Source organism: Felis catus, chromosome A1, assembly GCF_018350175.1.
Source record: "Felis catus isolate Fca126 chromosome A1, F.catus_Fca126_mat1.0, whole genome shotgun sequence".
Taxonomy (NCBI): Eukaryota; Metazoa; Chordata; class Mammalia; order Carnivora; family Felidae; genus Felis; species Felis catus.
The window spans coordinates 24,830,583-24,857,837 of record NC_058368.1 but is presented as its reverse complement, the minus strand read 5'-3'; the positions used below and the strand labels follow the sequence as shown (position 1 = coordinate 24,857,837).

Sequence of the window (27,255 nt, the reverse complement as noted above, 5' to 3'; positions counted from 1 at the left end):
CAAACCAGACACTTCTAAGAACTCGTACAATCCTACCCATACCTTTTCTCCTATTATCTTCACTGATGTAGTCTTTCCTTATTATTACCAGAGGAAAAGGACCCCAGCCTTGGGTCCGATAACTTCCAATAATCTGTCATATATATGATCTCGGACATATTAATTAATCCTTCTCAGACTCGGTTTTTTCAATGACAAAGTGATAGTTTATTTATCTGCCTAAATATCCCACTGGTTTCTAGAAATAATACTCAGGTACCTAAAAATGAACCTAATGATCCCTCTTGGTGCTGTTGAGTGCTATTCAATGACGAGACACATACAGAAGTGTGTGGTATTGGATTGGTATTAGTTTCTTTCTTTCCTTAACGTCCATTTTCAGATTCCATTTCCCACAATTGTTATCCCAAACCATTAACTGTTGTTAACGGCCTTAGCAGGACTTTATGCAGAGATATCCACTCGCGGAGCCCCGGAGTCAGCGTCATGCGGGGCGACAGAACTCCCAACACAATATCATGTCCTCTAAATGCAACTTTGGACACGGCCTTACCCTGAGTCCTGACATGTCAATAACAACAGCGGGAATACCTTCTTCATCTCCTTTCGGAGCCACCTGTTCAAGCAGGTGGTAATAAGCTTTTGAGTCCTGTGAGAAATTAAGAAATTACAATTTCAAAACAGCGCAGCTAATTACACACTTAGCACGACAATAATTTCCCCAAAGCAAACATATTCTATTTTCTTATTGGACTGTCATTCGAGAATGCAACTTAATTAACAAAGCTGGAAACATTCGCTAATTTGAATTTTCGATTTGTCTGTTTACATACCATATTGGACTTTCTTTTTGAAAGGAGTGTAACAAATATACGACATACACACAAGGCAATCCAAAGAGGCAAATGCCACTCTGTTGTTCTTAGGGGAGAAAAATACTTTATGTAATGTATTAAATTGTATACAGAAAAATATATATACCTTTATATTGCTGTAGAAGTCAGTCAGCTAAGGTTTAATTTAAAAAAAAAAGTGACAGGAAAAGGAAGCAGAAGTTTAAAGCAGAGTTTAAAAATACATTTAAATGGACAATCAGCAAAAGAAAAAGAAAGAATTCAGAGACAGAAGGTTGAAGCATTCACAAACAATCTTTACATAAAAGGAGATATTACTACGACAAGTGTATTTAACGTTTACCACGAAGTTGAAAAAGATGGCTAAATTTTTAGCAGATTGGATATACTAATAAACCTTTCTCACTCACTCGGGGGTGGGTGTTCTCCCCACCTGTGCTGACTTCGTATGATTGAAACCCCCCAAAGTTGCCAGATGCTCTGACATACGTCACAGCACTGACCTTGGACGGGATACAGCTGTTCTTTGATCACAGGCACAACCCTTGTATATGCTCAGCTTGCTAGTTCCAATGGTTATTATTCTAAAAAATGCAGTTTTTAGTGATGGGAAATCAGACACATTTATGGCTCAGATGAAGCAGCCTAATTTTGGATGAAAAGCTGAAAATTCTGGCTGAAACAGGTGCAGAGCTTAACTGTTGGGACGAAAGGAAGATAATGCTGCTGTCCGGCTCCAGTTAAACCCCTCTTTGGTTGCTGGTAGCTAGACTATTAACAACTAGAGAAAATTGTAGAGTTAGAAAAATTAATTTTGCATGATTAGCTTAGGTCCTAAAGAATCCGGGACTTCCCATCTAGAAGCTTCAGTCTAACTGGCACCAGGCCTGGCAGCCACTGAGTCCACAGCAGGGGGAAGCTGTCACTTAAAGAAATATAAACCTGGGTTGACTTTTGGTGAGCATGTGACCTTTCCTCCGGCTCTTGGGAGAAAATTTCTTCAGCTTTTGAGAAGGCGGAGACCGAAATGGTTTTCTCATGCTGCACCCTAGCATCTCACACCGTTTACTACTAGGCAGTGCCTTATGATCTTCCTGACGTCTCCTTAAGCTCTTTCTACCTCAGCACATCCGTCTTCAATGTCAACAGCTGTCCTTCACCTTGACGTGGAACTTTTCACCAAGTTTTGAAACAGTGCATGCTTCCCTCAGCCTTTCCCCCTTTGGATCTCTGTTGTGGGACTGCCCGCCCTTCTACATGCCCTGGGGTAAATTCTCATTGCAGATGGTTTCCAGGATCATTAGCTTCTAAAAACCACTCTGGTTTCTGCAAATGAAAACCTTTCAAGAAATCTGCGAGTTGTTTTAGAGAGGCGGTAAGTCCGATGGTCAAAGATGGGGGCCGTGGAGTCCCCATGACTGCCGGATCCGAATCCTGATCTCGTTCCCCAGCTATGCGAACTTGAACCATGTACCTAAATTCTCTTTAACCTCAGTCTCCTTATCTGTCAAATGAGAAAACAGTAATTTTTATCTCAAAGGTTTATTGTGAGGATCACATGAGCCAATGCATGTATAAAGCAGGTAGAACGGTACCTGGCGTGCACGAGATACCGTGTTTGGTATTCTTCATGTAATTAGAAGAGTAATCCTCATTTTTTTTTGGAAAGCCTTCTCATCTGATGCTCCCACTGATAACACGAGAAAGGCATCACAGTCCTACACATACCCTCCTCCTTGAAAAGCCGTCTTACCTCTCGCCCTTCCCTCCCTCTGCTTGCTGACATTCTGGCTCTGGAGAGGCCCATCTCCCTTGGAGGCTGCTGCATCCAAGTCACTAGGACCTTGGACAGCTCTGCGTGGGGCCCAGAGGGAGAGCGGCACAAGGACCCTGGAGAGGATCGAGCAGTTCCCAGGACACCAGCCACCCTCTCACTAACCCCAGAGCTTCTGAAGTGACAGAGGTGACAGATGTAGCCTCCAGTCTTTGTCTTTTCTCCACTAACGCCCAGTCCCCCTTCCCTGCACACGCCTCCTACCTTGATGTCTGTACTGAAGTTGCTGATTTTGTTGCAGCCTGCGTTTTCCAGGTGGTAATTAGCCCACCTCAGCAGGAGCTCCTCAGGGGAGAGTTTCATCAGGTCTTCCAGACTCTCCCCTTCTCTCAAAAGAGCAATCAGAGCTGAAGAAGGACAAAAGCCGAAGAAAGATAAATCCAGGGGATAGCTGAGGGGAGCAGTTACAACTTTCCCTGGGCTCTTCCGGAAAGCCAACGCGGCAATGTTATTTCTCTGGGGTAAAGGTATTGATAAGCCTGTCCCACGGAATGAACGCTTTATGATCATTCCCTGAAAAGAAATGTAAGGTATTGAGAGCTTATCTACTGTCCTCATTTTTCAGGTGGGAAAGGCAAGTCGCCAGTGAATCTCGAAGCTGTGCCTAGGAGCACCAGGGTAGGGACACAGAAATAACCAAGACTACCGGCTCAGAATGCTCCTCTGGCTCCATCGGACCACGTTTCACAATATGCCAACAGTTTTGCTTTGAAGAGATCAATTTCATAATAATGGCAATTGTGGGGCGCCTGGGTGGCTCAGTCGGTTAAGCGTCCGACTTCGGCTCAGGTCACGATCTTGCGATTCGTGAGTTCGAGCCCTGTGTGGGGCTCTGTGCTGACAGCTCGGAGCCTGGAGCCTGCTTCGGATTCTGTGTCTCCCTCTCTCTCTCTGATGCTGTGTGTGTGTGTGTGTGTGTGTGTGTGTGTGTGTGTGTCAAAAATAAGTAAACATTTAAAAAAATGTTTATAATAATGACAATTGTCCTCTCGCTATTCCCATAGGTGTTTTGTATTTCAAATGCTCGCTCGAATCATTATTAGCATCTCAAACAGTGTAATCAACTCCTTCCTCTATTTTTCCCTGCTGAATAAATAGGTTTTGCTCGGCTAGAAGGTCTAAATGCAGTTGAGGTCATAATTTGCAAATCAATATTCTTTCTCGTGGGTTCTAAGTTTCCTATTTGCTTTTTCTACTCTATATCATGCTGAATATATTGGTTTAAAAATAGCAACCCAGGATTCTTCAGGGGTTATTATGATTTGGAGATAGAAATTAGAAAGTATATATAACTAAAGACTAGAATCTGGCTACAGAGTTCATATTCTTGGGATCTGTACCAGAAAACTAAAAGGTAACCCTGTTTTTTGTATGATTCTTTTTTTTTTTTATTCAATTTTGGGATCTCCTTTACTTCCAGAGGATTATACTTCCCTATCCTTTTATTTTATGTTAATGTGAAATTTACCATCAAATTGGTTTCCATCAACACCCAGTGCTCATCCCAACAGGTGCCGTCCTCAATGCCCATCACCCACTTTCCCCTCCCTCCCACCCCCATCAACCCTCAGTTTATTCTTATCACAATCTGCTGCTTCTGTCTAAACAACGGGGCTGTGATCGTTTAAATGAGAGAGGGTGCCGAAGCAGACAGGCTAAGACTGACAGCTACAATATTTAGCTGAAACTCTGAAACACTCAATGCAATCCTCCACAGTCTTGGTTAAGAAATAGACCACGTTTCTCCTCATCTGGCGCTGTCACTGCAGTATATGAATGAGAATTGCTTCATAAAACACAAGTTAAAAGAAGTGGTCTATTTTGTTACAAAGTATTCTAAAGGCAAAGTGAACCCAGAAAAGCTCTTGAGGTTGGATCCCAGACAGCCAGACTGAGCTCTAGGTTCTAAACAAGCACTATTATTAGCCTGTGGTCTTAAAAAGCTTTTGCCCTGTCCTTTTAAAAAGCCTGGTCAGTGTGGACAGAAACTGTTACATTAATGCAACAGATTCAATATAACCATAGTTTTCAAAAACTGGGGATTCTGGGCTTGAGTATTCCTGACATCTTCCTCCTACAGCCCCCCGCGCATGCATTAATAAAAAGCCACGCCATTAATAACATCTGTGGCTTAGTTCATACCTTCATTTCTGCTGAGTTCGATGTCCGCAAACAACCCAATCTTGATGACCTGCCACAGAAGTCCCAGGACCAGGTAAGGCTTCCCCTCCTTCAAGTCCTCAGCCCCGATGTTAACCACGTGGCATCCAATGGCTGAGGCAGAATTCAGAGCCAGGTTCAGATTCTCCTGAGGGAGGAAAGTTGTACAAATTTCAGTTTTGACTTTGCAGATGGCAAAACGGTCGACAACAATGTTTTGCTTCTGGAAAGTTCACAGGTCTAGAGGCCTGGTCTTCACTAGATTTTAGCATCGAAAAAAAGCAGTAACACCTGAAAGAGGAAATCTGGTAACCCAGGCACTGGGCTTATAAGCGGTGTCTGTTCAATCAAACCGGCTCCCTGAGTTGAAGGCCCACCCTGGGCCGGAGGAAACTAAAGAGGGTTCCATTTTTCTATTTTGCCCTGTGATGGAGCCTACCCACTCAACATCCCCACTGGGCCAGAGAGGGGTACCTTTGAGGGTGGTCATTGTCTTGTCACTGGCTATCATTAATAGCACAAGTGTTGATGTAAATCAAGGTCATAAAAGAGAGTAACAAAACAGCTTTTTGACTTTCAGATTGGGTATTAAGGGAATGAAAAAGATACAAATCAAATTCCTGGGAAAGAGAGAGTGGTGTTCACTAAGACAATTTACTGAGTATCCATAATATCTAGGGACCTTAAGTACACATACACCTATACACACTCACACACATGCACACATACATATATAGACCACCCGTTCTTTTTTTTTTCTTTTTTTCTAATGTTTATTTATTTTTGAGACAGAGAGACACAGAGCATGAACAGGGGAGGGTCAGAGAGAGGGAGACACAGAATCCGAAACAGGCTCCAGGCTCCAAGCTGTCAGCACAGAGCCCCACGCGGGGCTGTAACTCACGGACTGTGAGATCGTGACCTGAGCCGAAGTCAGCCGCTCAACCGACTGAGCCACCCAGGCGCCCCTAGACCACCCGTTCTTAGAACTAGCAACAACACACGTGATGTATCTCAAACACGGTTGGAATAGAATCAATGACATTTTCAGCCTAGAATCTATATCCTCTTCTTGGGTCCGCAAAGGAGAAGATTTTGAGGTAGGGATGTACAGAAGTCGTTTTTATGACAAACTAAAAACGAAACACAGGCTACCGGTGACTTGGAACTATTGGGGGGTGGGGGGGGGAAGTGGGGTTTTGCCTTGGTGGAGAGCTCAAATGATGAATAAAAAGACCGTTTCTATTTATGGCCAAGATTAAAATTTAACCTCAAGGTTAAATGTAACAGTAAGCACGTTCACATATGGTTAATCATTGTTCTCACTTTGGTTACCCCTCGCATGTTAAAAGTACACGGCGTTGCTTACGCCAAACAGCATAATATATTGTTCATGATTTAAGTAGTGAGACACGGTTCCAGAACGAGAGAATCACAATAATGTTAAAACGCTGGGACAGAACATAGAAATACGGCTTACTTAACCACTGGTTACTGTTCCAGTTAATTCACAAATTGAAGGCATAAAACCAGGTTATATTTATCACACCAGTGGCCGTGGCCAATACCACCGGGAGGCTGCCAGAGCATTTCCCGTCTCTCAGCCCTTCAATTCTTAGAAAGGCTTATCTTTTCAGCTAAAATGCTGCGTGGTTGGCATCAGCTCAAAGATAAACTGCTAGGGAAAGTCTGAGTTGAAACTTTAGCCAATGTGAATTGTATTCATAATTGCCAAAACAGACGACGCCCGGCCACTACTGCTTATGTCCCACCAATGGTCCCCCTCCCCGGCCCCCCTGCTCTGTTAATGAAAGACAAGAACAAAATGTCTTTCTCTGTCCCACTAGTCATGACAAATCACCAGCCGCAAACCTGAGTTCTGGAATAATGGCCAAGCCCCCGGAAAAGGCTGACTCTGCAGTTCCGGGGCTCACGCATCCCAAACACAATCCTATAGTTTGGTAACGGAGAGAAGACATACCTGAATGGTGAAGGGGGTGAGTTTCTTTTTGTTGATTGTTCTTTCATCAATCGTGTCTGGCACTGACAGGTTGATCATTTTACTGAGAAAGAAACAATTAAATTAAAGAAAGCTGGCTTCCGAATGACAGAGTCCAGTAATATTGAATTTGAATTCTAGCAATGTCAGAAGCAAATAAGACCATAATATAATTCACGTGACCCAGTGTTTAGATATCAAATCAGTTATGCGATTTTGACTAGATTCACACCATCTATGGGAAAGGTTAATGTTCCTGAAATCATGCTAATATACTGAGGCAGGCAATAAGGACCCCGCTTTATTCATGTACCTAACAAGCTGCAAAATCATCCTGGTTTCTTTAGCATATTAGGAAATTCTGGGTAGAAAGCCAAGGCAAATTCACCAGGAGTGCTTTACTTTCTCAGCTGTGAAAATTGTCCCCACTATATAAATGACCATCTATACACTTCTGAGTTCATGTAATGTCGAAATTTCTATCTGACACTTGGTGGAACTCTATACTTTTAACTAAGTGGATGATAAAATGTTTTATACTCCGCTGTACCTGTTACACCCACTGTTGTATCAATGCTGGAGAAATTTCACCCAGTGAAGTGTCTAATATATTGATCAGACATCTACAGTGAGCAGTTATTATTTATGAAAAACTGATTTGACTCATTTAGCATTCATTGAACAACTTCAGTGGAGCATAAAAAATACATTTCCTTAGGTCACTTCCACTTTATTTAAAGAAAGGAAGTTGAAAAAGCAAATCCAAAGGAACAACAACAAATTCAAAGAATTGTAAACTTGACCCTGGCTATTTGTGTCTAATGAGAAATCAGCATTAACATTTTTTCCTAACAATTTTTATGCAACTGCCTTTTTTGGGGTGGCCTTTGAAGATGTATTTCCATAACTTTGTCGTGTGTGTGTGTGTGTGTGTGTTTCCATATATTTAAATAAAAGATACTTTACTGCGATTCAGGCAAAACCAACCCCTAAATTATTATTTGAAAAATCTGAAGCTGTTGGTGAACTAGAAGCCTTGGGAAATGGTAGGAGGGAGGGGTGGTTCAGAAAGTATAAGGTAACCTTGCTCTTGAAAAGCGTATGGTCCAATTATAGAGACAACATATATCGATATGAAAAGTTACCCAACAGTCCAAAAGAAGAACATTATGATGGCTCCCAAAGTACCACGAATATGCGCTTTAAGAATCCAGTGAAGGGAGAGACCACCGGAGGATTGGAATAGACCAAAAACTATCATGGTAAGTGGATTTCCATAGGAGGAGATGATGGGAAGGGCATTCTTTTTTTTTTTTTTTTTTTAGAGTATGTTTATTTTGAGGTAGAGTGTGTGTGAACAGCAAAGGGACAGAGACAGACAGAATCCCAAGCCGGCTCTGCACTGTCAGCACAGAGCTCGACGTGGGGCTTGATCTCACGAACCATGAGATCGTGACCTAAGCCAAAACCAAGAGTCAGATGCTTAACCAACCGAGCCACCAAGGCGCCCCCATGGAAAGGCATTCTTAAAAAGGAGAATAAAAGGCAAAGCCAGTTACAGTTACGAGCAGGACGTGTACGGGGAAGAGTAAGTATGGTTGCTGATGTAGCCATTCCCGCAGCCATTCACTCAGTGTCCCACGCTGGGTCCCTGAGTCATGGGGGTCTTGGGAGGTAAAGCTAGCAGGAGACTGAGGGAAGATGATGGGGTGCTTTGCGGGCCAACCGAAGGAATTAGGATTTGCTCCTGCCTACATTGTTTACGTCTTTTTTTTTTTGGCAGTTGAAATTTTTAAAAATGAAATCTCATGGTGAACTCTAATAAATCAAATACCGAAAGCAGAATTGCTCTGCCCAGAGCAGGGAAGAGGGGGTTTTAAATCTTGCCCATCCATCCTTCCCTTCAACTCCTGAGCTCACCTGGGATTGGCTATTCCAAGCCCTTTCTTTCATTAATACCGTGTCTTACAATGGCATTAGAAACTGCTAAAGCAAGAGCTACAGAAGTATTTCAAAGACACCATGAGGACCAATTGCTGTAGAGGCCTTCCGCAAGCAGAATGCATTCCTCTTTCTCCAGGTGTCCTCAGCATTTGAAATGCATGTTGGTACGTACCACTCAAAAGTCTCTGCATAAGGACTAGCACTGGGTTGCTTCAATCATCACGCTGCTATTCTGAATCTAGGTGCTTTCAGATGAAGCCAAGTGGCATATGTTCCAAAAGTAATTGCTTTTGACCTTGTATTATTGTATCTCCACCTGCGTTTGTTTGTCTGTATACTGTGCATCCCTCCCCTCCAACCAAGCAACAGCAGCTTTACGTGTCTCATTATAAGTTGCTTGTGAAATTAGTTTGCTTTCCGGGACCTGCCAAGTGCAAGTGCAGAAAGCATTTCAAGTCCCGCTGAGCGCCAAAGGACGCTGGCCTAGGATAAAGACAATGAACTGCTGGTATTCCAGAAAATTCCAGCAAGGTCTTAGAAACCAGGAAGGAAGCGTTATTTACCAAAGGACAATGCCATCTCCCACGGCACTGAAGAGATCATTTGTGTTTGGATTCATTGGGATAACATGTCGACAGTCGGGGTCATTTTCCAGGGCTTTGTTTATCCAGTTGACAAAGGCAAACTTCTCTTCCTCTGCAAGTAAATGATAAAAATGGCTTATTTGCAAAGTGAAAATCTGGCATAAAATTATGTACATGGATCTCAGATTGCCATGCCCAGGAGAGCCATTGAGATGCTATCTGGTCCCTTATCCTACCATCTTACGTTCATTGACACTGAAAAATCTCAGTGACTTGGGGACCAGGCACAGGACCTCTATTCACTCCAAGTCATAAAACATATGGCAAGCAGGTTTAATAATATCTAATTATTATATATTAGATATAATAGATATATAATATGTAACTATATTTGTAAATGTTAGAGATATATTTTATTTATATTTAGATACAATTTAAATATGAATGTGATCTAATGCTTACAGGATAAAACTCAGCGGCTGCCTTCAGCCCAGCCAATTTAAAAGTGAGATGATCACAGATAATCCCTACAAAATCTTTGAGCTTCTGTATATAATTGTTATGAAATAAAATCCTGTGTGATATAATCTTTCTTTCTTATCAATAAAGCTGCCAGAAGTTGATTTCAGAAGTTTTAATGAAGCCTCACGCTATGCCTTACAGCCCAGTACGGTGTTTCCCAAATTGTGTGTCACTGAAAACACAGAAGAATCCCGAGTCACCAAAGTTCGAGTCTTCGTTGTCTTGAATATTCATAATGCATATTTATATGATTTCTGTATTTAAAAGTAAAAGGTTAAACACTGCCTTCACAATCACAAATGGTACCTAACCATGAACGTATCTTTAAGATCCACTAACGTGTTAAAGAACTCAGTTTGGGATTCGTTGGATTGCTGTACCGTTTGAATTTTTCATAGTTTCCATTAGGGCTGTTGGATGGCAGCCTGTAAAATAAATACACAGCTTCCTTCCAAATCAGTAAAAACATAATATTCTTGACCCATCAGTAGGCATCGAGAATAATCATGAAGTGTGGAGGAGATAAAAGCCTGAATAGTTCATTTTATCCAAAAGATTTATAAAGGAATTCTGTCAGCCTCAATGTATTATTTACTTATTTATTTATTTATTTAATTTTTTAAAATTCACATCCAAATTAGTTAGCATACAGTGCAACAATGATTTCAGGAATAGATTCTTTAATGCCCCTTCCCCATTTAGCCCAGCCCCCCTCCCACAGCCCCTCCAGTAACCCTCTGTTTGTTCTCCATGTTTATGAGTCTGTGCCATTTTGTCCCCCTCCCTGTTTTTATACTATTTTTGTTTCCCTTCCCTTATGTTCATCTGTTTTGTCTCTTAAAGTCCTCGTATGAGTGAAGTCATGTGACATTTGTCTTTCTCTCACTGACTAATTTCATTTAGCATAATACCCTCCAGCCTCCATGTATTTTTCTTTCAATACATGAAGTTTATTGTCAAATTGGTTTCCATTCAATGTATTTTTTAAATGCTGTTGAGATGACTTGGTATTGGACTCTACCTAGAACTAGGATGGCTCCTCCTCCATCACGTCCCTGGAATTAGCTCGCCAACCACAGGGAAACAGGCAGTAGTCAATACACTCGCGTTGGCTTCTGTGTCGGTTTGCACCCCTTAGGTTTAACACCGAGTTTAGAATGTGGAGCCCCAGAAGGCACGGATCCTTTCCATATGGCTCCCTCTCCCGCTACCCCCCAGTCTCTCCTCGCGCCAGCACCCTCCCCACTTCCGCTGGGACAGCGCACCTGAATACGAGTGCTGGGTGCCGACGCTGGACTGCTCCGAAGTACCACCGATGGCACAGATGCCTTCCTTCTTGTTGATCGCCTTCCTAAAGGTCTTGGCAACCTCTGTGCTTTTCAGGCCGTGGAAAACCTGCAAAAATGGAATGTATCTTTAGAAACCCAATCTGTGATCAAGAGAATCCCAAAGGGAAGAATATGTAATAGTGAGGCGGGGAGGGTGGGAATCCATTTCTGGATATTTCTCAGATTGAGGCTCCAAGCTTCAAACGCATCTCCGTGCGTCCTGCCTCATACCCACCTTGATAAACTCGTCAAAGCTGATCCTCCCATCCTGGTCCAGATCACCTGTAGCCATCAGGTTTTCTGTAATTTCTCTCACTTTGTACCCAGGCAGAGGCAGGCAAGCAGCCTTGAACAAATCATTCAACTCATTGCAGCTGATGTACCCATTGCCATCGGTATCTGCAAGGCAAGAGAGGACTTGAAATTTCAAGGCAGTTCAGGAAACAGGATAAAGAGGTGGGGGAAGGCGAGACAGGAGGTGAGTGGGCTGTAGGGGCAATCATTCGGGGGTCGCAGCCTGACCCGATGCGAGAGTCAGAGTCTCGCAAGAGGCCTGTTTCTACCGGGGAGGGGCATTAGCGTCACTTCCAACATCCACGCGTCATCACGTCACAGCAGAGGTTCTGGCAACAGAATCTGAAGAGACTTTTACAGAAAGAGACGGGAAAATACATCACAAGCTTAGAGATACAAAGCCAGAGTATGGAATAGCAGAAAAACCAAGGAAACCAAGGAAATCAGACCAGATAAGACTATGAGAAAAGAGGCAGGGGTGAGAGGGTCCATAGTCCATGTTTTGATAGAGAAAGAAGCCATCTTCCTAAAGCAGATGTTTCAAAATTAAGTTCCCTCAGCTCCTCTAACCAATACCGCTGTATTCCTTTCACTTCCGCTATTTGGCTCATGTTACCGATTCACTGAATCTGTCCTGAAGCTACTCAGCAAAGAGGAGAATCATGCGACTTGAGCGGCAGGCCTGCTCACCAACTTTGGCAAAAGCTTCTCTGAGCTCCATCATTTCTTCATCGGACACTGATCCTCTGGCCATTTTTATTGCTTTCGGCAACAGATCTGAGGAAGGAGAAGAACATAAGGAATGACTTCCGTGCGTCTTAACTCTTAAAGGACCACAGTAAGCAGCAATTTCCATTTATCAAATGAAGACAATATCCCTCCGTATCCCTCCCGATTTATACATATCTTCCCCATATGTAAGAAATGACCTCATTCTTAACCGTCCACGTGGCCTCCAATTGGCCCTCACCACTCCCTCCTCTCCCTGGGTCTACAGACTGTTCCACATCAGGAGCCGGAGCTGATTCCCTCCCCTTGAACCTGGGCTGACCCTGTGTCTGCTCTGACCATTGAGGAGGCAGCAGGAGCCATGTCTGGGACTGGAACCTTCTGGCTCCTTCCTTTGGGAATGCTCAGTCTTAGGATATTCCCTCTTGGAAACCAAGTGCCATGCTCTGAGATGTCCCAAGCTGCATGAAGAAGCCAACAAAGGACCGGGTACTCTGCTCACCTGTCCCTGCTGGGCTCCCAGCTGACAGCTACCCTCAACCGCCAGGCACCAAAAATTCTACACGCGGATCTTTTACAATTACACACGGAGTAGGCTACTTTGGACATTCCAGCTAATTTGAGACCCTAGATGTCCACGGTCCCCCGTCAAATCACACAAAACAGAAAAACCACCCAGCTGTGCCCAATGAACAGAATCAAGAGATACGGTAAAATGGCTGTTGTGGTAAATCGCTAAGTCTTGGAGTCATGTGCTGCATGGAAATATACAACTATAACACTTAACTTTTACATAAATGCCTTTTTTAGAGATGATGTCATGTTCACATTTACAATTAGTATGTTTGGCCAAGCCAACAGGTAACTTTTATAACTTCAACGGGAGTTTTCAAAGTTCTCTCAATATTGAGGGAAAGGGGAAGGGAACCTGACCCTCTAATAATTCATATGTGGGAATCTCAGGGACTTTCTAGGTGTTCTTGTTTTCGGAAAGGCTAGTCTTGCTGGGAAACTTAAATGCCAGCGCTGGAGTTAATTTCCCCTTCCCTGTGCTTTATTGCTGCCCTCTAGTGGGTAGAAAGAGAATGAAACAGAAAACGGATTATATTCTCCATGCCCCTAGCTCATCCACACCAGAATATTTCAAATTGCAGTTCCACTAAAGCTTGCTGGATTTCCTGGTGGTGAAGGGATAAGCAGGGTGGGAGTGCGGATGATGGGGTATTTTTACATGTAATTATAATTTGAGCATTTCAGTGAAGTTACTGATGTTTTGCAAATATGTTACATCTGTGAAATGCCTGGGTGGCTCAGTCAGTTAAGCGTCTGACTCTTGATTTCAGCTCAGGTCATGATCTCATGGTTCATGGGACTGAGCCCCACATCCAGCTCTGCCGCGGACAGCGTGGAGCCTGCTTGCGATTCTCTGTCTCCCTCTCTCCCTGCCCCTGCCCTGCTCTCTCTCTCTCTCTCTCAAAAATAAACAAACATTTAAAAAACATATTTCACATTTGTTACAGGATATTACTTTAAATGAATTTCCTTTTCTATGTTTTCACAGCATTTTATAGTGCTATACTTGTTCTCGGTGCCAACCAATCAACAACCACATAAAAAGGGAATCAAGCTTAACACTTAGATCTATAGTTCAAAAATGCCTTACGCTCAATTTGCCTTATCCACCAACTTACTCTTTTGTTATGTACACATATTGGTGGCGTCAAACTTTGGTTTCCCCCCAAATCCTTTGTTAACAGAAGCTTTACATGTAGGTTGAAGCAAACAAGACAAAATAACAACTCTGAGAGGCGCTGGCTGAAGAAACTCAAATGCTCCCCTGCCTCTACTCTCCCACTTCCTGGGTAATTATTTATTTTATTTTATTTTTTAAATTTTTTTAAATTAATTTTTTTTAACGTCTTATTCATTTTTGGGACAGAGAGAGACAGAGCATGAACGGGGGAGGGGCAGAGAGAGAGGGAGACACAGAATTGGAAGCAGGCTCCAGGCTCCGAGCCATCAGCCCAGAGCCTGATGCGGGGCTCGAACTCATGGACCGCGAGATCGTGACCTGGCTGAAGTCGGACGCTTAACCGACTGCGCCACCCAGGCGCCCCTAAAACCATGTGGTTTTTAAGCACCATTGCAAGTAGGTCAAGATGAAAAACCTGGGCATCTGGATAACTGTATTTTTTCAAAGAGATTTATAAACGGGGAAGATCAACTTAGAGAAGCCGTAGAGTGAGACAGCCCTCACATTTTAAGGTTCCCAAATCCCTGAGTGGTTTGAGAGCCAGAGGAAAATTCCTTTAAAAGGTGCACTGGAGAAGCAACGGTCAACAGCCCGAGTTACTATGATGCTGCCTTGTGTGGGGGCCCCAACACAAATACACACCTGGAGAGGGTCTCTTGTTCTGTCAAAATGGGCAGTAAGTCTTGGAGACACAAGCCAACTCGTAGAGGCAGGAGGAACTTAAGGAATAATTTATTACAACTCCTTCGTTCTCGAGATCAGAGCACTACGGTTTCAATGAGATTAAAGGCCATGTCTCTGTCCAAGTTCTAGAGTTCTAAATGTAGTTGCTGGTGAGCAGAGCAGGCGAAGGATGAAGGGACCATCAATAGGGCCTATTAAGGTCCATAGCTGAGAGGAGACCCTTTAACTAATTGAACTGAACGTGCAAATGGCACCACGTTCACAAAGCGGAGGAGCGGGAAGAGGAGGTCATTAACACCATGCAGATCAGACCATTTCTAAGAAGGGTATCGCTGGGGTTAGAATCAAATCTGAGGTGCTTTACACAGTCTATTGATGCGTTTGCCTGGAAAACATGTACCCACTTTGTGCCCACTTGAAGGCACGGGTGGTATTAACGTTAGTCAGATTCATAAGGATAGTAAGTTAGGGTTTCAGTTTGCAAATTGCTGGCCCCACACTGGCCACAGTCCCCAGAGAGGTCGCTGCAGGAGTGGGATGTACTGAGGCATTTAGAGCCTGAAACGAGGGTTTGAGGAAAACACGTTCCTTCCAGTTTCCACTCTACTGCTCCTGCGTTAAGTGGGGCCCCCCTTTCGTTGTTTCCAGTTTTATTGGGAAATACTTGACATAACATCACTGTGTGAGTTTCAGGTGCACAGCATGACGGTGTGATTGACATGTGATCAGAATAGGTTCAGCTAACACCCATTTTCTCATCCAGACGGAATAAAAAGCAAAGAAAGAGGAAAGAACACAGGGGGAAATTTTTTCTCCTTGGGAGGACAACTCTTAGGATTTACTGGCAACGATTCTCCTATATACCATACAGAAGGGCTAACTGCAGCCACAGGGTCGTATATCACATCCCCAGGACTTACTGATCTTCCAGCTGGAAGTTTGTATCTTTTGACCACCTTCCTTCAATTCCTCCTCCCCCACCACCTGCCTCTGGTAACCACAAGTCTGATCTCTTCTTCCATAAGCTTAGTTCTAGTTGTATGTATGTATGTATGTATGTATTTTAAGATTCCACAAAAAGTGAGATCAGGCAGCATTTACCTTTCGCTGTCTGACCTCTTTCACTTAGCATCATGCCTTCAAGGTCCATCCACATTGTCACAAATGGTAGGATTTCCTCCTTTCTATGGCTGGATGATATTCCATTGTATATACATCACAACTTCTTTCTCCCTTATTAATGACGGCATCATCTAACTATGCCCTCCCAGGAACCATTTTAAGGTATCTCGCAAATCAGGGGTGAATTATGGAATCCTGTTTTAGAATCACTGCCCAGATCATAAATCTAAGAGTACAGACTCCCGCCATTCATCTAAGTCACATCCGGCTGCCAGTTTTTTCTGTGAGCACTTAAATGTATTAAATCAATAGCTCTAAAATTCCAAGACGTTTGGCCAAAGAAAGTACCGGTTGTTCATTTTTGTAAGATTATTTCCAAAGTCCTAAGAACGCCAAATAACCCCCCAAGTTGCAGAAGCCACAAAACCTGCTCATTTCTTTAGGTCAATGAGTTTTGAGTCTCTGCTTAGAGGAGGCTGGTATTTCCCAGATCGGCAGTGAAAGAGAACTTCTGATAATGCCTACTTAAGAATAAAAGCACCTAAACTCAAGTTCCCTAACATCTGAATACAGAAACTATTTGTGGGAGGTTGCTATAGAACACAGTGCTGTAGGATTTACAGAAAGAAATATAGTACATTCTCTAAAATAAATGCAACCATGGAGGCTGAATTTTCTCTGAGGGGTTTCCTAACTGGTCATGAAAAGCAGCAAAAGGGATGATGAAAGGTGACTGGCCTAGAGTGAGATGCCCATGGGCTGCCTTCACTTCTGAGAGGTGGTAATGGTGTGCTGGTCAGTATTTCGGTTTGATATACTGATGCCCAGTTATATAACTGCCAGGATCAGGGAGGCATCTGTGACCCGGCATCACATTGCCAAGGGACTCTTTTTGAATGTGTCCTACTTTTCCTGCAACTTGACACGGTGGGTAAAATAAAACTGGAAACTCAGGACCCAGATTCCTAGCTTTGCCTCAATAATTTCAGGACAGCGCCAAGAGAAAGCTGTACAAATTCCGAATACGTGAATGAACAGTTAATAATCCAAAACAACGCGTAATCGAGAACGTCACTCATGTTGCAATCGTTAGTGCTAGACTACGCTCACTGAAGAGGAACATAAAACACCTAAGACTCTGAAGCAAAATAACATACCCATAAGTTTTTAAGAAGCCATCATGATAAGCTTCTACGAGACAAAGAAGCAGCTCTGCTTCACACAACTCTGTCCCCTTCATGTTACAAAGTAGGGGATGTAACCACCAGTAATTTACTGTAAGTTCTCAGGAACATTTTCAGGACGTTCCAAAGCTTAACGTAAAGGATGATTCTGAAAATGTAGTTTAACAAGGACTTTGTTTTTCAGAAGCCAAATAATTATAAACAGCCTCAAATACAGAGGACCATTTAGAGGAACTCTTACGAATTCTTTTTGTCAAGTCAAAATGTCCTTTAGATCGTCTTTTTTTCCTCTCTCTCTCTCTCTCTCCCTGCAGATACACTGATTTGCCCAAGGGCCGTCCCAGAGCACAGAACTGGGATCTCTACCACCTCTGCCCCCATGGTGCAGGAGTGGGTCAGGGGCACCGACCTGGTGGCTCTCTTCTCTAGCTCTCTCTCTCGGGTGGCCCGTGAACTCTCATGGGAAGCTGGCAGGCCAGGTCACTCTAACCCTGGTGAACGTGATGTTCTGGGGGCCTTTGTCGTCTGATCACAGTTGAGGGGCTTTGGAAGCTGTATATAACACAGCACACAGAGCGCAGCTCAGTTACCAACCAAGGAGTGCCCATCTCCCCACTTCCCCATGCTGCCTTGCTTCTCCCCGCTTCCTTCCTCCCCCAACACCCCGCCCCCACACTGCCTTGCTTCTCTACCGAGCTGCTCACGGCCATGAAGGGTGTGACACAGTGGGTGCCCGGGTGGCTAGGTTAGTTAAACTTCTGACTCCTGATTTTGGCTCCGGTCATGATCTCATGGTTCATGGGATCAAGCCCCGCACGGGGCTCTGCGCTGATGGGGGGATTCTCTCTGCCCCTCCCTGCTTGTATTCTCTCAAAAAGAAAGAAAAGAAAAGAAAAGAAAAGAAAAGAAAAGAAAAGAGAAGAGAAGAGAAGAGAAGAGAAGAGAAGAGAAGAGAAGGAAGGATGTGACACAGAACAAAACTCTTGCAAGCAAAGGGGATGCTCTAAGCTGGGGCTGGGGAGGTCCTCATTGCCTTGTCATCCCTCCCCTTCCCCAGGGTATATATAGACAGTGACTCTCCTGGTGTTAACATCTTGAAAATCCCTTCACTCCACATTCTACCACAAGGACTTTAAGATCCAGACCCTTCCTTACTGAAAGTTCAGGGTATCCTTGGGTTTTGTTTTTCAAAAAGCTGAATATTATTTTGGACTGATAGATCGCCCACTCTTCAGTTCAGTTACCTCAATATCAGACATCATTCATTCCTCGTTTGTTCCTTCGTCCATGCTTTCTCCTCACCTACTAGTCTGTGTGCAAAGCACTGCTCTGCTTGCTGGGCTATAAGCGAGGGGGGGTCACAAAGCCTCGGGCTCTATGAAGCCCACAGTTACATGTCAGGTTTCAAATGTGACACAGAGACTATGGCTCACATCTTGCAAAATGGTGAAATACGACGAGAAAAGCTCCGAAGATCAAAAATGGACAAGTGAAACAGGACCGCAAGGGGGGAAAAGAAGAGTAAGAAATTAACACAGAAACTTACCAAAACATACAAAGAGCAAACACCGTCACCAGCCATAAAATAAAGAGGCCCAGATAATTTACACACTTGTACATCTCCAAGGAAACCACAACCAAAAACCTGGCAGAGACGGGAAGGAAATGTGGAGCTTGGGCTTGGGAGACCTAGGTTACTGCCCGTCCGTGTGATATCAGGCTCTGTTTGGCCTCCCTGGGCCCCCGTTTCCTCATCTGTAAGTTGAGAAACGGAATCCCTTCCGTGTGAAAAGTTCCCAAAGTCTACTCTCTGGCCGGTAAGCGTCTGCACCAGTTAGGGCCCGGGGAAGGTGTGCTTCAAAGGAGCCTAGAAATGGGGGCAGGGGTGATCAGGAGCTGGGGCTATCACCCTGGTGGGTCCCACTCTGCCCCTCCCGGCTCCTGCTCTTACCTCAGCGGCGGGGAGAGCTCTGGCCTCGTGCATTGCCCTCACTGAGCAAGGCAGATGCCCACGGCTCGGCCGCTCAGCGCAGAGCAGGGCAGTTGGCGAGCTGCACATGGGATCTCCTTTCTGACATGCCTCCGTGTACAGCTCAAGGCACGCCGATCCAGTTCCCTCCCAGTTTCTAGGCAAGACGGTAGGCAAACTTGTCCCAGAAAGAGAGCCATCTACTATTTTCTTTTTTTTTTTTTAATTTTTTTTCAACGTTTATTTATTTTTGGGACAGAGAGAGACAGAGCATGAATGGGGGAGGGGCAGAGAGAGAGGGAGACACAGAATCGGAAACAGGCTTCAGGCTCTGAGCCATCAGCCCAGAGCCTGACGCGGGGCTCGAACTCACGGACCGCGAGATCGTGACCTGGCTGAAGTCGGACGGTTAACCGACTGCGCCACCCAGGCGCCCCAGCCATCTACTATTTTCTTAAAAATATCCGAATCAGGAAACCCTACAACCTCTCCGATGTCTCAAATCGCTACCCTGTAACCTAAATCTTTTCTGATACGATGAAAGCTCTCTCTCTCTCTCTCTCTCTCTCTCAGGCTATTCTCAGGGGGGAATTAGAGAAGCTGCTCAATTCATAAAGATTCTGTCACCTGCCTTTAACGACTGCCACCAGACCTTTCAAAACAATTCTTTTAACCTGCTTCTGGGGGCTTGTCGTCCAAGCCTTTAACAGTTTTCTTTGCTATGGTCTGGGTCCAAGCCCACTTTCTTTTTTTTTTTTTTTTTTTTTAATTTTTTTTCAACGTTTATTTATTTTTGGGACAGAGAGAGACAGAGCATGAACGGGGGAGGGACAGAGAGAGAGGGAGACACAGAATCGGAAACAGGCTCCAGGCTCTGAGCCATCAGCCCAGAGCCCGACGCGGGGCTCGAACTCCCGGACCGCGAGATCGTGACCTGGCTAAAGTCGGACGCTTAACCGACTGCGCCACCCAGGCACCCCCAAGCCCACTTTCTTAAGTGACAGAAGGGTAACAGAGACACGGAAGGTGGCAGTGAAGGGACCGCAGAGATGACCTATCTGGCCATGTTCCTCCCGCCGCAGAGGAGAGAAATGACACCCAAGTTAAAGGATGCTCCCTGGCCCCACCCTGCCAGCCACCAGCGGGTCTCTGCCTAGGGTGGCACAGCCCGGGGCTGGGCCTCCAAGCTGTCTTATAAACCCTGCTGGCCACTGTGATGCCTGGCGGTGGGGTCTCCAGATAACTACGTGCCTGACTCTGAGAGGACAGGAAAGGAACCGTGGAGACAGCAGTGGCCGAAAGGAGGGTAAAACTGGCCAGGATGCTCTAAGCCAGTGAACCAGGAGCACAGACGAAATAGCAAGGAACGGGTGCTGGAGTTCACCGGGATGTAATCTGCATATCACCATCTGGACTATGAAAACCCTCTGGGAACTCTAAATATCTGCTACTAAACAAATGTATACATCTGTGCATGTCTTGATTTCCTTATTTTGAGAGAGTCAGAGACGGCGTGAGCAGGGCAGGGGCAGAGACAGAGGAAAAGAGAGGGAAAATCCCAAGCAGGCTCCACGCTGCCAGGGCAGAGTCCGACAGGCGGCTCGATCCCACGAACCGGGAGATCGTGACCTGAGCCGAAACCAAGAGTCGAACGCTTAACTGACTGAGCCACCCAGGTGCCCCCGCATTTCCTCTTTCGGTAAATATCTGCCGAATACCTACTATATGCCAGGTCCTGGGCTAGATGCTGGCAACACAAAGGTAAGACGTGGCCGTGGCCTGGTTCGTAGGGAAGAGAGACACCAGTCACTAGAATACAGGGGGCAATTTAGAGCCAGAGGAAGCGGGGAAATGGCTCTCTCCCGGAGAGCCAGGCACGGCCCCACAGGAAGTGACAGGTGACCTGGGATTCCACAGAGGAGAAAATGCTTAGGGTTCAGTCAGTCTTTTTTCTTATTCATGCCGGATGATTAATCCATATTCTCTCCAGAGAATATGCTCTCCGTTTTTGTTGGAGTCCAAGAAAACAATGGCTAAAAGACAAATGAGAAGGCCAGGTAACGTTTACTGAGTGCTTCTTCAACGCTAAGTGTTTTATATGCATTTACCTTGAGCCACAGTCCTAGGGAACGCTGTTATGATTTGCTCTTCAGAGACGAGGGAACTGAGATTTTAATAACTGGCCCAGGGTTACCTTGCTGTGAACTAGGGAAGCCTCAGGCTGGCACAGAGCCTGGGGGTCGGTTGAGGCACCCTACACCCCACTACAGGCCAACACGATGTAGGTCTTCCTGGAGGCAGCTTTCCTCGTATCTGGGGGTCACTGGATTTCTGTACCTTAAGGTTCTCTGCTCTCCTTCGGGGTTACTCAGCTCTGACCTCGAGTTCGCTGGGGATACACACGCTTGGCAAGGTTTTACCTATGGCTACAACCTTCCCGGGCTCTTTGGAGAAGTTCCCTTCAGTTCCTCAACATCTTCAGGGGAGAGTTAGGAGCAAGAACACCGCCAGGGTGACCATGCCCATTCCTGCCTGTGCCTCCTCCTGTCTCTGGGGGACAAGGGGTGCTCTTCCTTAGTAGCGCCACACCTGTCATCCCATCACATTGAATAAAGCCCTGGCCTCCTTCTAGGGCTGGAGATGCAGCGATGAATAGCAAAGAATCCTTGCTCTTGAAGGACACACAATCCTGTGAAGGGAAGTGCCGACTGCCACTTAGAGGCCACGCTGACCTTCACGTTCTAACTGTGTTATTATCACGGCGCTGTGGGAGCAGAGAGGGAGAAGCACTTAACTCTGCCCCAGAGGAGAAGGGAGACGTCTCCAAAGAAGGCAATATTAACTTTCCTTGAGCTACATCTCAAAGAACCAGTTGGAATTTTCCAAAAAGACAAAGTGGAGAGCGGCACTCCATTTCTCCACACTGTGGTCCCCATTATCCACAGGGGCTGTGTTCCAAGACCCCCAGCGGATGCCTGCGACCACGGGTAGTACCAAATCTAATAAATACTATGTTTTCCCTTATACATACACAACTATGACAAAGTACAATTTATAAATTAGGCACAGTAAGAAACTAACGATAATTAATGAAACAGAACAATTCTCACAATATTCTGCAATAAGAGTTATGTGAATGTGGTCTCACTCTCAAAATATTTTTTTGTACTGTACTCACCCTTCTTGTGATGATGTGAGATGATAAAATGCCTACGTGGTGACACGAGGTGAGGTGAATGACGTAGGTGGTGGGACGTAGCACTGGGCTACTGTTGACCTTTTACCTTCTGATAAAATGTCAGGAGGAGGATATTTTGCTTCCGGACCGCGGTTGACCGCGGGTAACTGAAACTGTGGAAAGCGAAGCCGTGGATAAGGGGGGGACTACTGTATAGGAGAAAATAGCCCTATTTTCAAGCAAGAGAAGGTCACCAAGGAAGCCGTTGGGGGTTTAGTATGACTGGCCCAGGAGGCCCCTAGAAGAGTTTAGGGAAGTGCCAATGTGGTTGCCTTCCTCACCAGCTCTTGTTTCCAGAAGAAAAAGCTTGGTGATCTAGCTCTCCCTGCTATCTTCCGCCACAATGCTGAAGGCATCCCCTTCAGGTCATACAAATACTCCGCAGCTCCCTAATGCAACAAAACCACTGTGTCTGGAGGCCATTTTGGGTTTGTTATTATGGACAGAGATTCCTCCTTCTATCGCCATCTCCCATGTAGAAAATACAGCCCTACAAAGTGAGGAAGGAACTGGATATGTTAGAAAATGGGAAATGGGGCCCTGAAAAGTGAAGTTACTCCCCAAAGTCTCAAAGTGAGTCAGTGATTGGTCTGAAAAGCGAAGTAGAGCCTTGAGAATTGTCGTTTGGTTTAGCCAAGGTATGGGAAAAACAGAAGTCAACTAAACACTTAAGCGACGTAACAGATTAAAAAAAAAACAAAAACCTAGGGATGCAAAATCCATGAAATGTACTTTATACCTCGGAGATGTCGATGGAGAGGAAAACAAGGGGAGAAGTTTCTTCAACCACGTCTTTCAGGAATGGCCTAGGCTCCACAGTTTACAGCCTCACCTACTGCAACAACACAAGCTGCCTTTCTCCTAGTCCAAGCCAGCAATAATCCATTTCAGGCATCCAAAATCCTCATCCAAATGTTAATGATCCTGTCTTCCTTTGTGAAATTACATATACAATTGTATATCGATAATAAACTAGGAAGCATCAGTGAAAAGATGATGAGTTTTCTATGCAACTGCTTCTTGCTATGTGTTTTTGTACACATTCCTTAAATTAAAAAAAAAAATTTAACATTTCTTTCTTTCTGAGAGACAGAGCACGAGCAGGGGAGGGGCAGAGAGAGAGACACACACACACAGAATCCGAAGCAGGCTCCAGGCTCTGCGCCGACAGGCTGACAGATGCAAGCCTGACACGGGGCTTGAACCCATGGACCACAAGATCATGACCTGAGCTGAAGTCGGACGCTTAACCGACGGGGCCACCCAGGTGGCCCTCCTTAAATTTTTTTTTAAGTTTATTTATTTTGAGAGAGAGAGAAAGATTGAGCACATGCGTGTGAGTCAGGGAGGGGCACAGAGTGAAGGAGAGAGAATTCCAAGCAGGCTCCAAACCCAGCATGAGCCTGGCGTGGGGCTGGAACTCATGAACTTTGAGATCATGACCTGAGCTGAAATCAAGAGTCGGACACCTAACTGACTAAGCCAACTAGGTGCTCCTTAAATTTTCTGAGCCTCAGTTTCTTCATATGTAAAAAAGCGCTATTAGTAATGCAATTTACAGTGCTCACTCCATAGGGTTGTATTAGAATTAAATGAGACAGAGGATTTAAATTGTATACAACAGTGCTTAATGAAGGAAGGAAAGAAGAAAGCAAGGAAGAAATGAACGGGGAAATAAAAAAAAAAGAAGTTTCACAAAATCATCTTGGGGAATAAACGCAATTTCCACCATAAATTGTATCAAGTATTATGTAGAGTCACCACTTAAAATCCACGCTTAATTGTATGTATGTTATATGTAGGTCTGTGTGTATGTAAATCTATATTTCACTTCTGTGTTCTACCTTCAAATGGTCTTAGTGTGGCTCGTTTTGGTTCTTTTAGCACATTTCTCATACAGAGTTCTTGAAGTCGGTTGCAAAAGGTATTGCAGAAGTGCTACCTGACATAACCAGAAGTCAACAGCATTGGTATTGGCTGATCTGAGGTTGAGTGGTCAAGGGGCTTAATCTTGCCTGAAATACTGACGGTGGAAAGTACCTTCTAACAGTTGAGGAAGTGTGGCCAGAGTGGGAAAATGTATAGCAATCTTAAGAAAAGCCTGACCACATCTCCATGAGTCACCAAAAGAAATGAGATCTATGAGTATCTGTGATGGGGACCATCGGGCAATGTCTCCTTAATCGCAGGTGTCCAGGGGACGGATTCTGTGAGCTTGTGCCCTACTTCTGTCTGCTCTCCACTCCCTCATTCTCTGGGCATTTTCTCTATGATTGTTGGAGCTGGAAAAATACCAAGACAATACGCAGCACACATTTGTATGTTCGCAATTACAACAGAAGCTTCTATTTATTCTTAACAATGTGACCTCATTTTCTATAGGCTCATTGGGGTCGTTGTTCCAGAATCTCTAATGACAAACTCATTCTCAAAAAAAAAAAAAAAAGAAAATGAGGACTAACAGATACATGGAGGCAGGAAATTTGTATTAATTTGACGGGCTATACATATCTTCAGTCTGTTGGAAGCCACAGTTTGGTTGGCAAATATTTACCGATACCAATTTATACTGGGATATGCGATATATATCATTTCTTTTGTCAAAATTTTAAATCACCTTTAAGAAACTGTGAATATAAAATGGGAAAGAGGCAGGGTGTAAATCTTGGTTCTGGCACTTGACTGGCTCTGGGACCTTGGACTTAATCCTCCATGAACCTCAGTTTGGTCATCTGTTATAAGAATATGACGATATCAACCTTATGCATCTTTTGTGTTGAAATGCAAGAGTAAATATATGTCAAGTGTTCAGCACAACGCCCAGCGAATGGCGAGGGCTCGGTCAGTCCACAGTGATGATGAGTGTCGTAGAGTGACTGTGCAGACAGACTGATGGCATGGGGAAATGGGAAAGGAAAATGACCCCAAGAACAGTTCTAGGAAACAGACAGTGCTTTCTCCTATTTCATAGATGAGGAAACTGAGACTTGCTCAGGCTCCACACTTAGTAAAAGACCAAAATACGAATCCAAATTTGCCTCCAAATTTGCTCTGTCTTCTGAATATCATACCTGTTTGTTTCATGCACAGAAATTACAGATAGACTCACAAACTTTAAAAAACTAAGATGATACATAATATTAAATACATTCTATATTGTATACTTTATATATGATCGGACAGATTAAGTATCCCAATTGCCTTTACTCTGTGGTCATAGGAAAGAAACAAAGGATCAAGGATATGTTGATGAAAAGACTTCATCTGAAAGACAACAAGGGAAGGGAAAAATCTGAAAAATTTCTCAAAGGTGACCATACTATTCTATCTTTCCAAAGGGATTTTTTTTTTTAATGTTTACAAAGCACTGGAAATGACAGGGAGAGTTCATTTCACATTGTCAAGATGAAGAAGGGGGGCATAACAGCATAGGCGTTGCTCATTTTTTTTCTTACTTTCACTTTGCATGTATCGCCCAGATTTCTCCCCTAAGGACCCCCCACCCCCACCCAGTGAAAATAACGTGGGCTGATGATGTCAAGGAGGTGTAGAGGACCCACATTTTAAAATGTTACCCCAGAGATGAACAAAGATGCAATTCTAATTCTAAATTTTGTGGGAGAAAAGGAAGAAGATGCAAATTTTATACACATACATTTGTGCACCTCTTCACTTCATATAAGATTTGGGTACACAGCTTAGATAAATTTCGGTACTGACTACCCGACTGAGGGATCAACATGCAGGGTGTTGTTTAAATGCAAAGTAATTATTCCATTAATTCACTTCCCCCCTGAAAGTACAACCAGAGAAAAAAGGAAAACAAATTATCCGGAGATTGCAATTCACATGCATAATTAATTTGCCTGCAGAATTCGGTGTCTTGGCTTTTCTGCCGGTGGAGAACATAATCTCTTTTCCATTTTAGTTCAGCCACTCAGAAAGATGTGTGTGTGTGTGTGTGAGAGAGAGAGAGAGAGAGACAGAGACAGAGACAGACAGAGACAGATAAGACAGATAAGACAGATAAGGCAGAGAGCATCCACTGGCTATGTAACTGCTGCTGGACTAAAACACGAATCAATGCTGCAACCACAGGACTGTGGCTGTGCGAGTTCCTCAATTTAACATTGCAGCTTTTCCTTCCACCAGAAAAAACCCAATGACCATATTTGAGAAACAAGCCTCCTTGTAACTTATAAATGGGGCTGACACACAGGCGTGGCTCTGAAGTCGAGCAAAACTCATTTTAAGCCCCTAAGTGGGTCACTTTTTACGCCTCACAACTTTTTCAACTCACAATTAAAACAATCTTGCATTCTTTCACAGTATTTAGGGCACCTATGTTTGGCCACGACTGTACAATTAGAGATATGGGTGTTCCAGTGTAAATACTAAATCGTCTAATTTATTTGGGTCTATCAGTCACAACAGTCAAAAAGGTGAATAAAACTTGACTGAAAGTATTCTAACCTTTTAAGACTGAAAACTTTTCAAAGCTTTTGAGGATGGAAATCATATTTTGCGACCCATGCAGAGATCGATAAATTGGTAAAAACTAAATAGTCAAGTGCAGAGAGGTGCTGGGTAGATACTGATGGTGATGGTGATGAAGGAGAAGGAGAAGGAAAAGAAGAAAAGGAAGAGGAGGAATCTGTCTGATAAAAGCAATTGGAATACAGATCCATTTATTTGGGATAAATTATCATTATTTGAGCTCGACTCCAGAGCTTAGGTACAAATAAGCCCCATGGTCTGCTGCCTGTTTATTCCAGGAGAATATTATTTCTCCTGGAATTCAGCAGTTATATAAAAAACGGATTCAAATGTAGAAAATTAAAGTAATAAACCATCTGAATGGACTGGCTTTCTTCACGTATGAAGATAACACCAGTAACTACCTCACAGGATCGTAGGGATGACTAAATATATCAGTATTGGTTAAAACGCAAAAAATACTCCATCCCGAGTGAGTAGTACACGAGTGTTAGCTATCATTATTAGGGTGGTAAACTGAAATTCTTTCTTCCCCGCTCTGGTGCTTGCTGTAGGTTACA

The 27,255-nt window shown here is 44.1% G+C and overlaps 1 protein-coding gene across 1 annotated transcript in view; it reads right to left on the bottom strand.

The window, feature by feature from the left end:
• LCP1 (lymphocyte cytosolic protein 1) overlaps positions 1–27,255 on the bottom strand; it is a 53,440-nt gene that overhangs the window by 20,288 nt on the left and 5,897 nt on the right. Inside the window, exons 3-10 of the mRNA XM_003980396.6 lie at positions 12,210–12,296; positions 11,461–11,624; positions 11,163–11,292; positions 9,355–9,487; positions 6,830–6,911; positions 4,831–4,996; positions 2,893–3,035; positions 554–649 (exon numbers count right to left, since the gene is read on the bottom strand). Coding sequence (XP_003980445.1) covers positions 554–649; positions 2,893–3,035; positions 4,831–4,996; positions 6,830–6,911; positions 9,355–9,487; positions 11,163–11,292; positions 11,461–11,624; positions 12,210–12,273 — 978 coding nt within the window. The 5' untranslated portion in view covers positions 12,274–12,296. The remainder of the gene's footprint in view (positions 1–553; positions 650–2,892; positions 3,036–4,830; positions 4,997–6,829; positions 6,912–9,354; positions 9,488–11,162; positions 11,293–11,460; positions 11,625–12,209; positions 12,297–27,255) is intronic.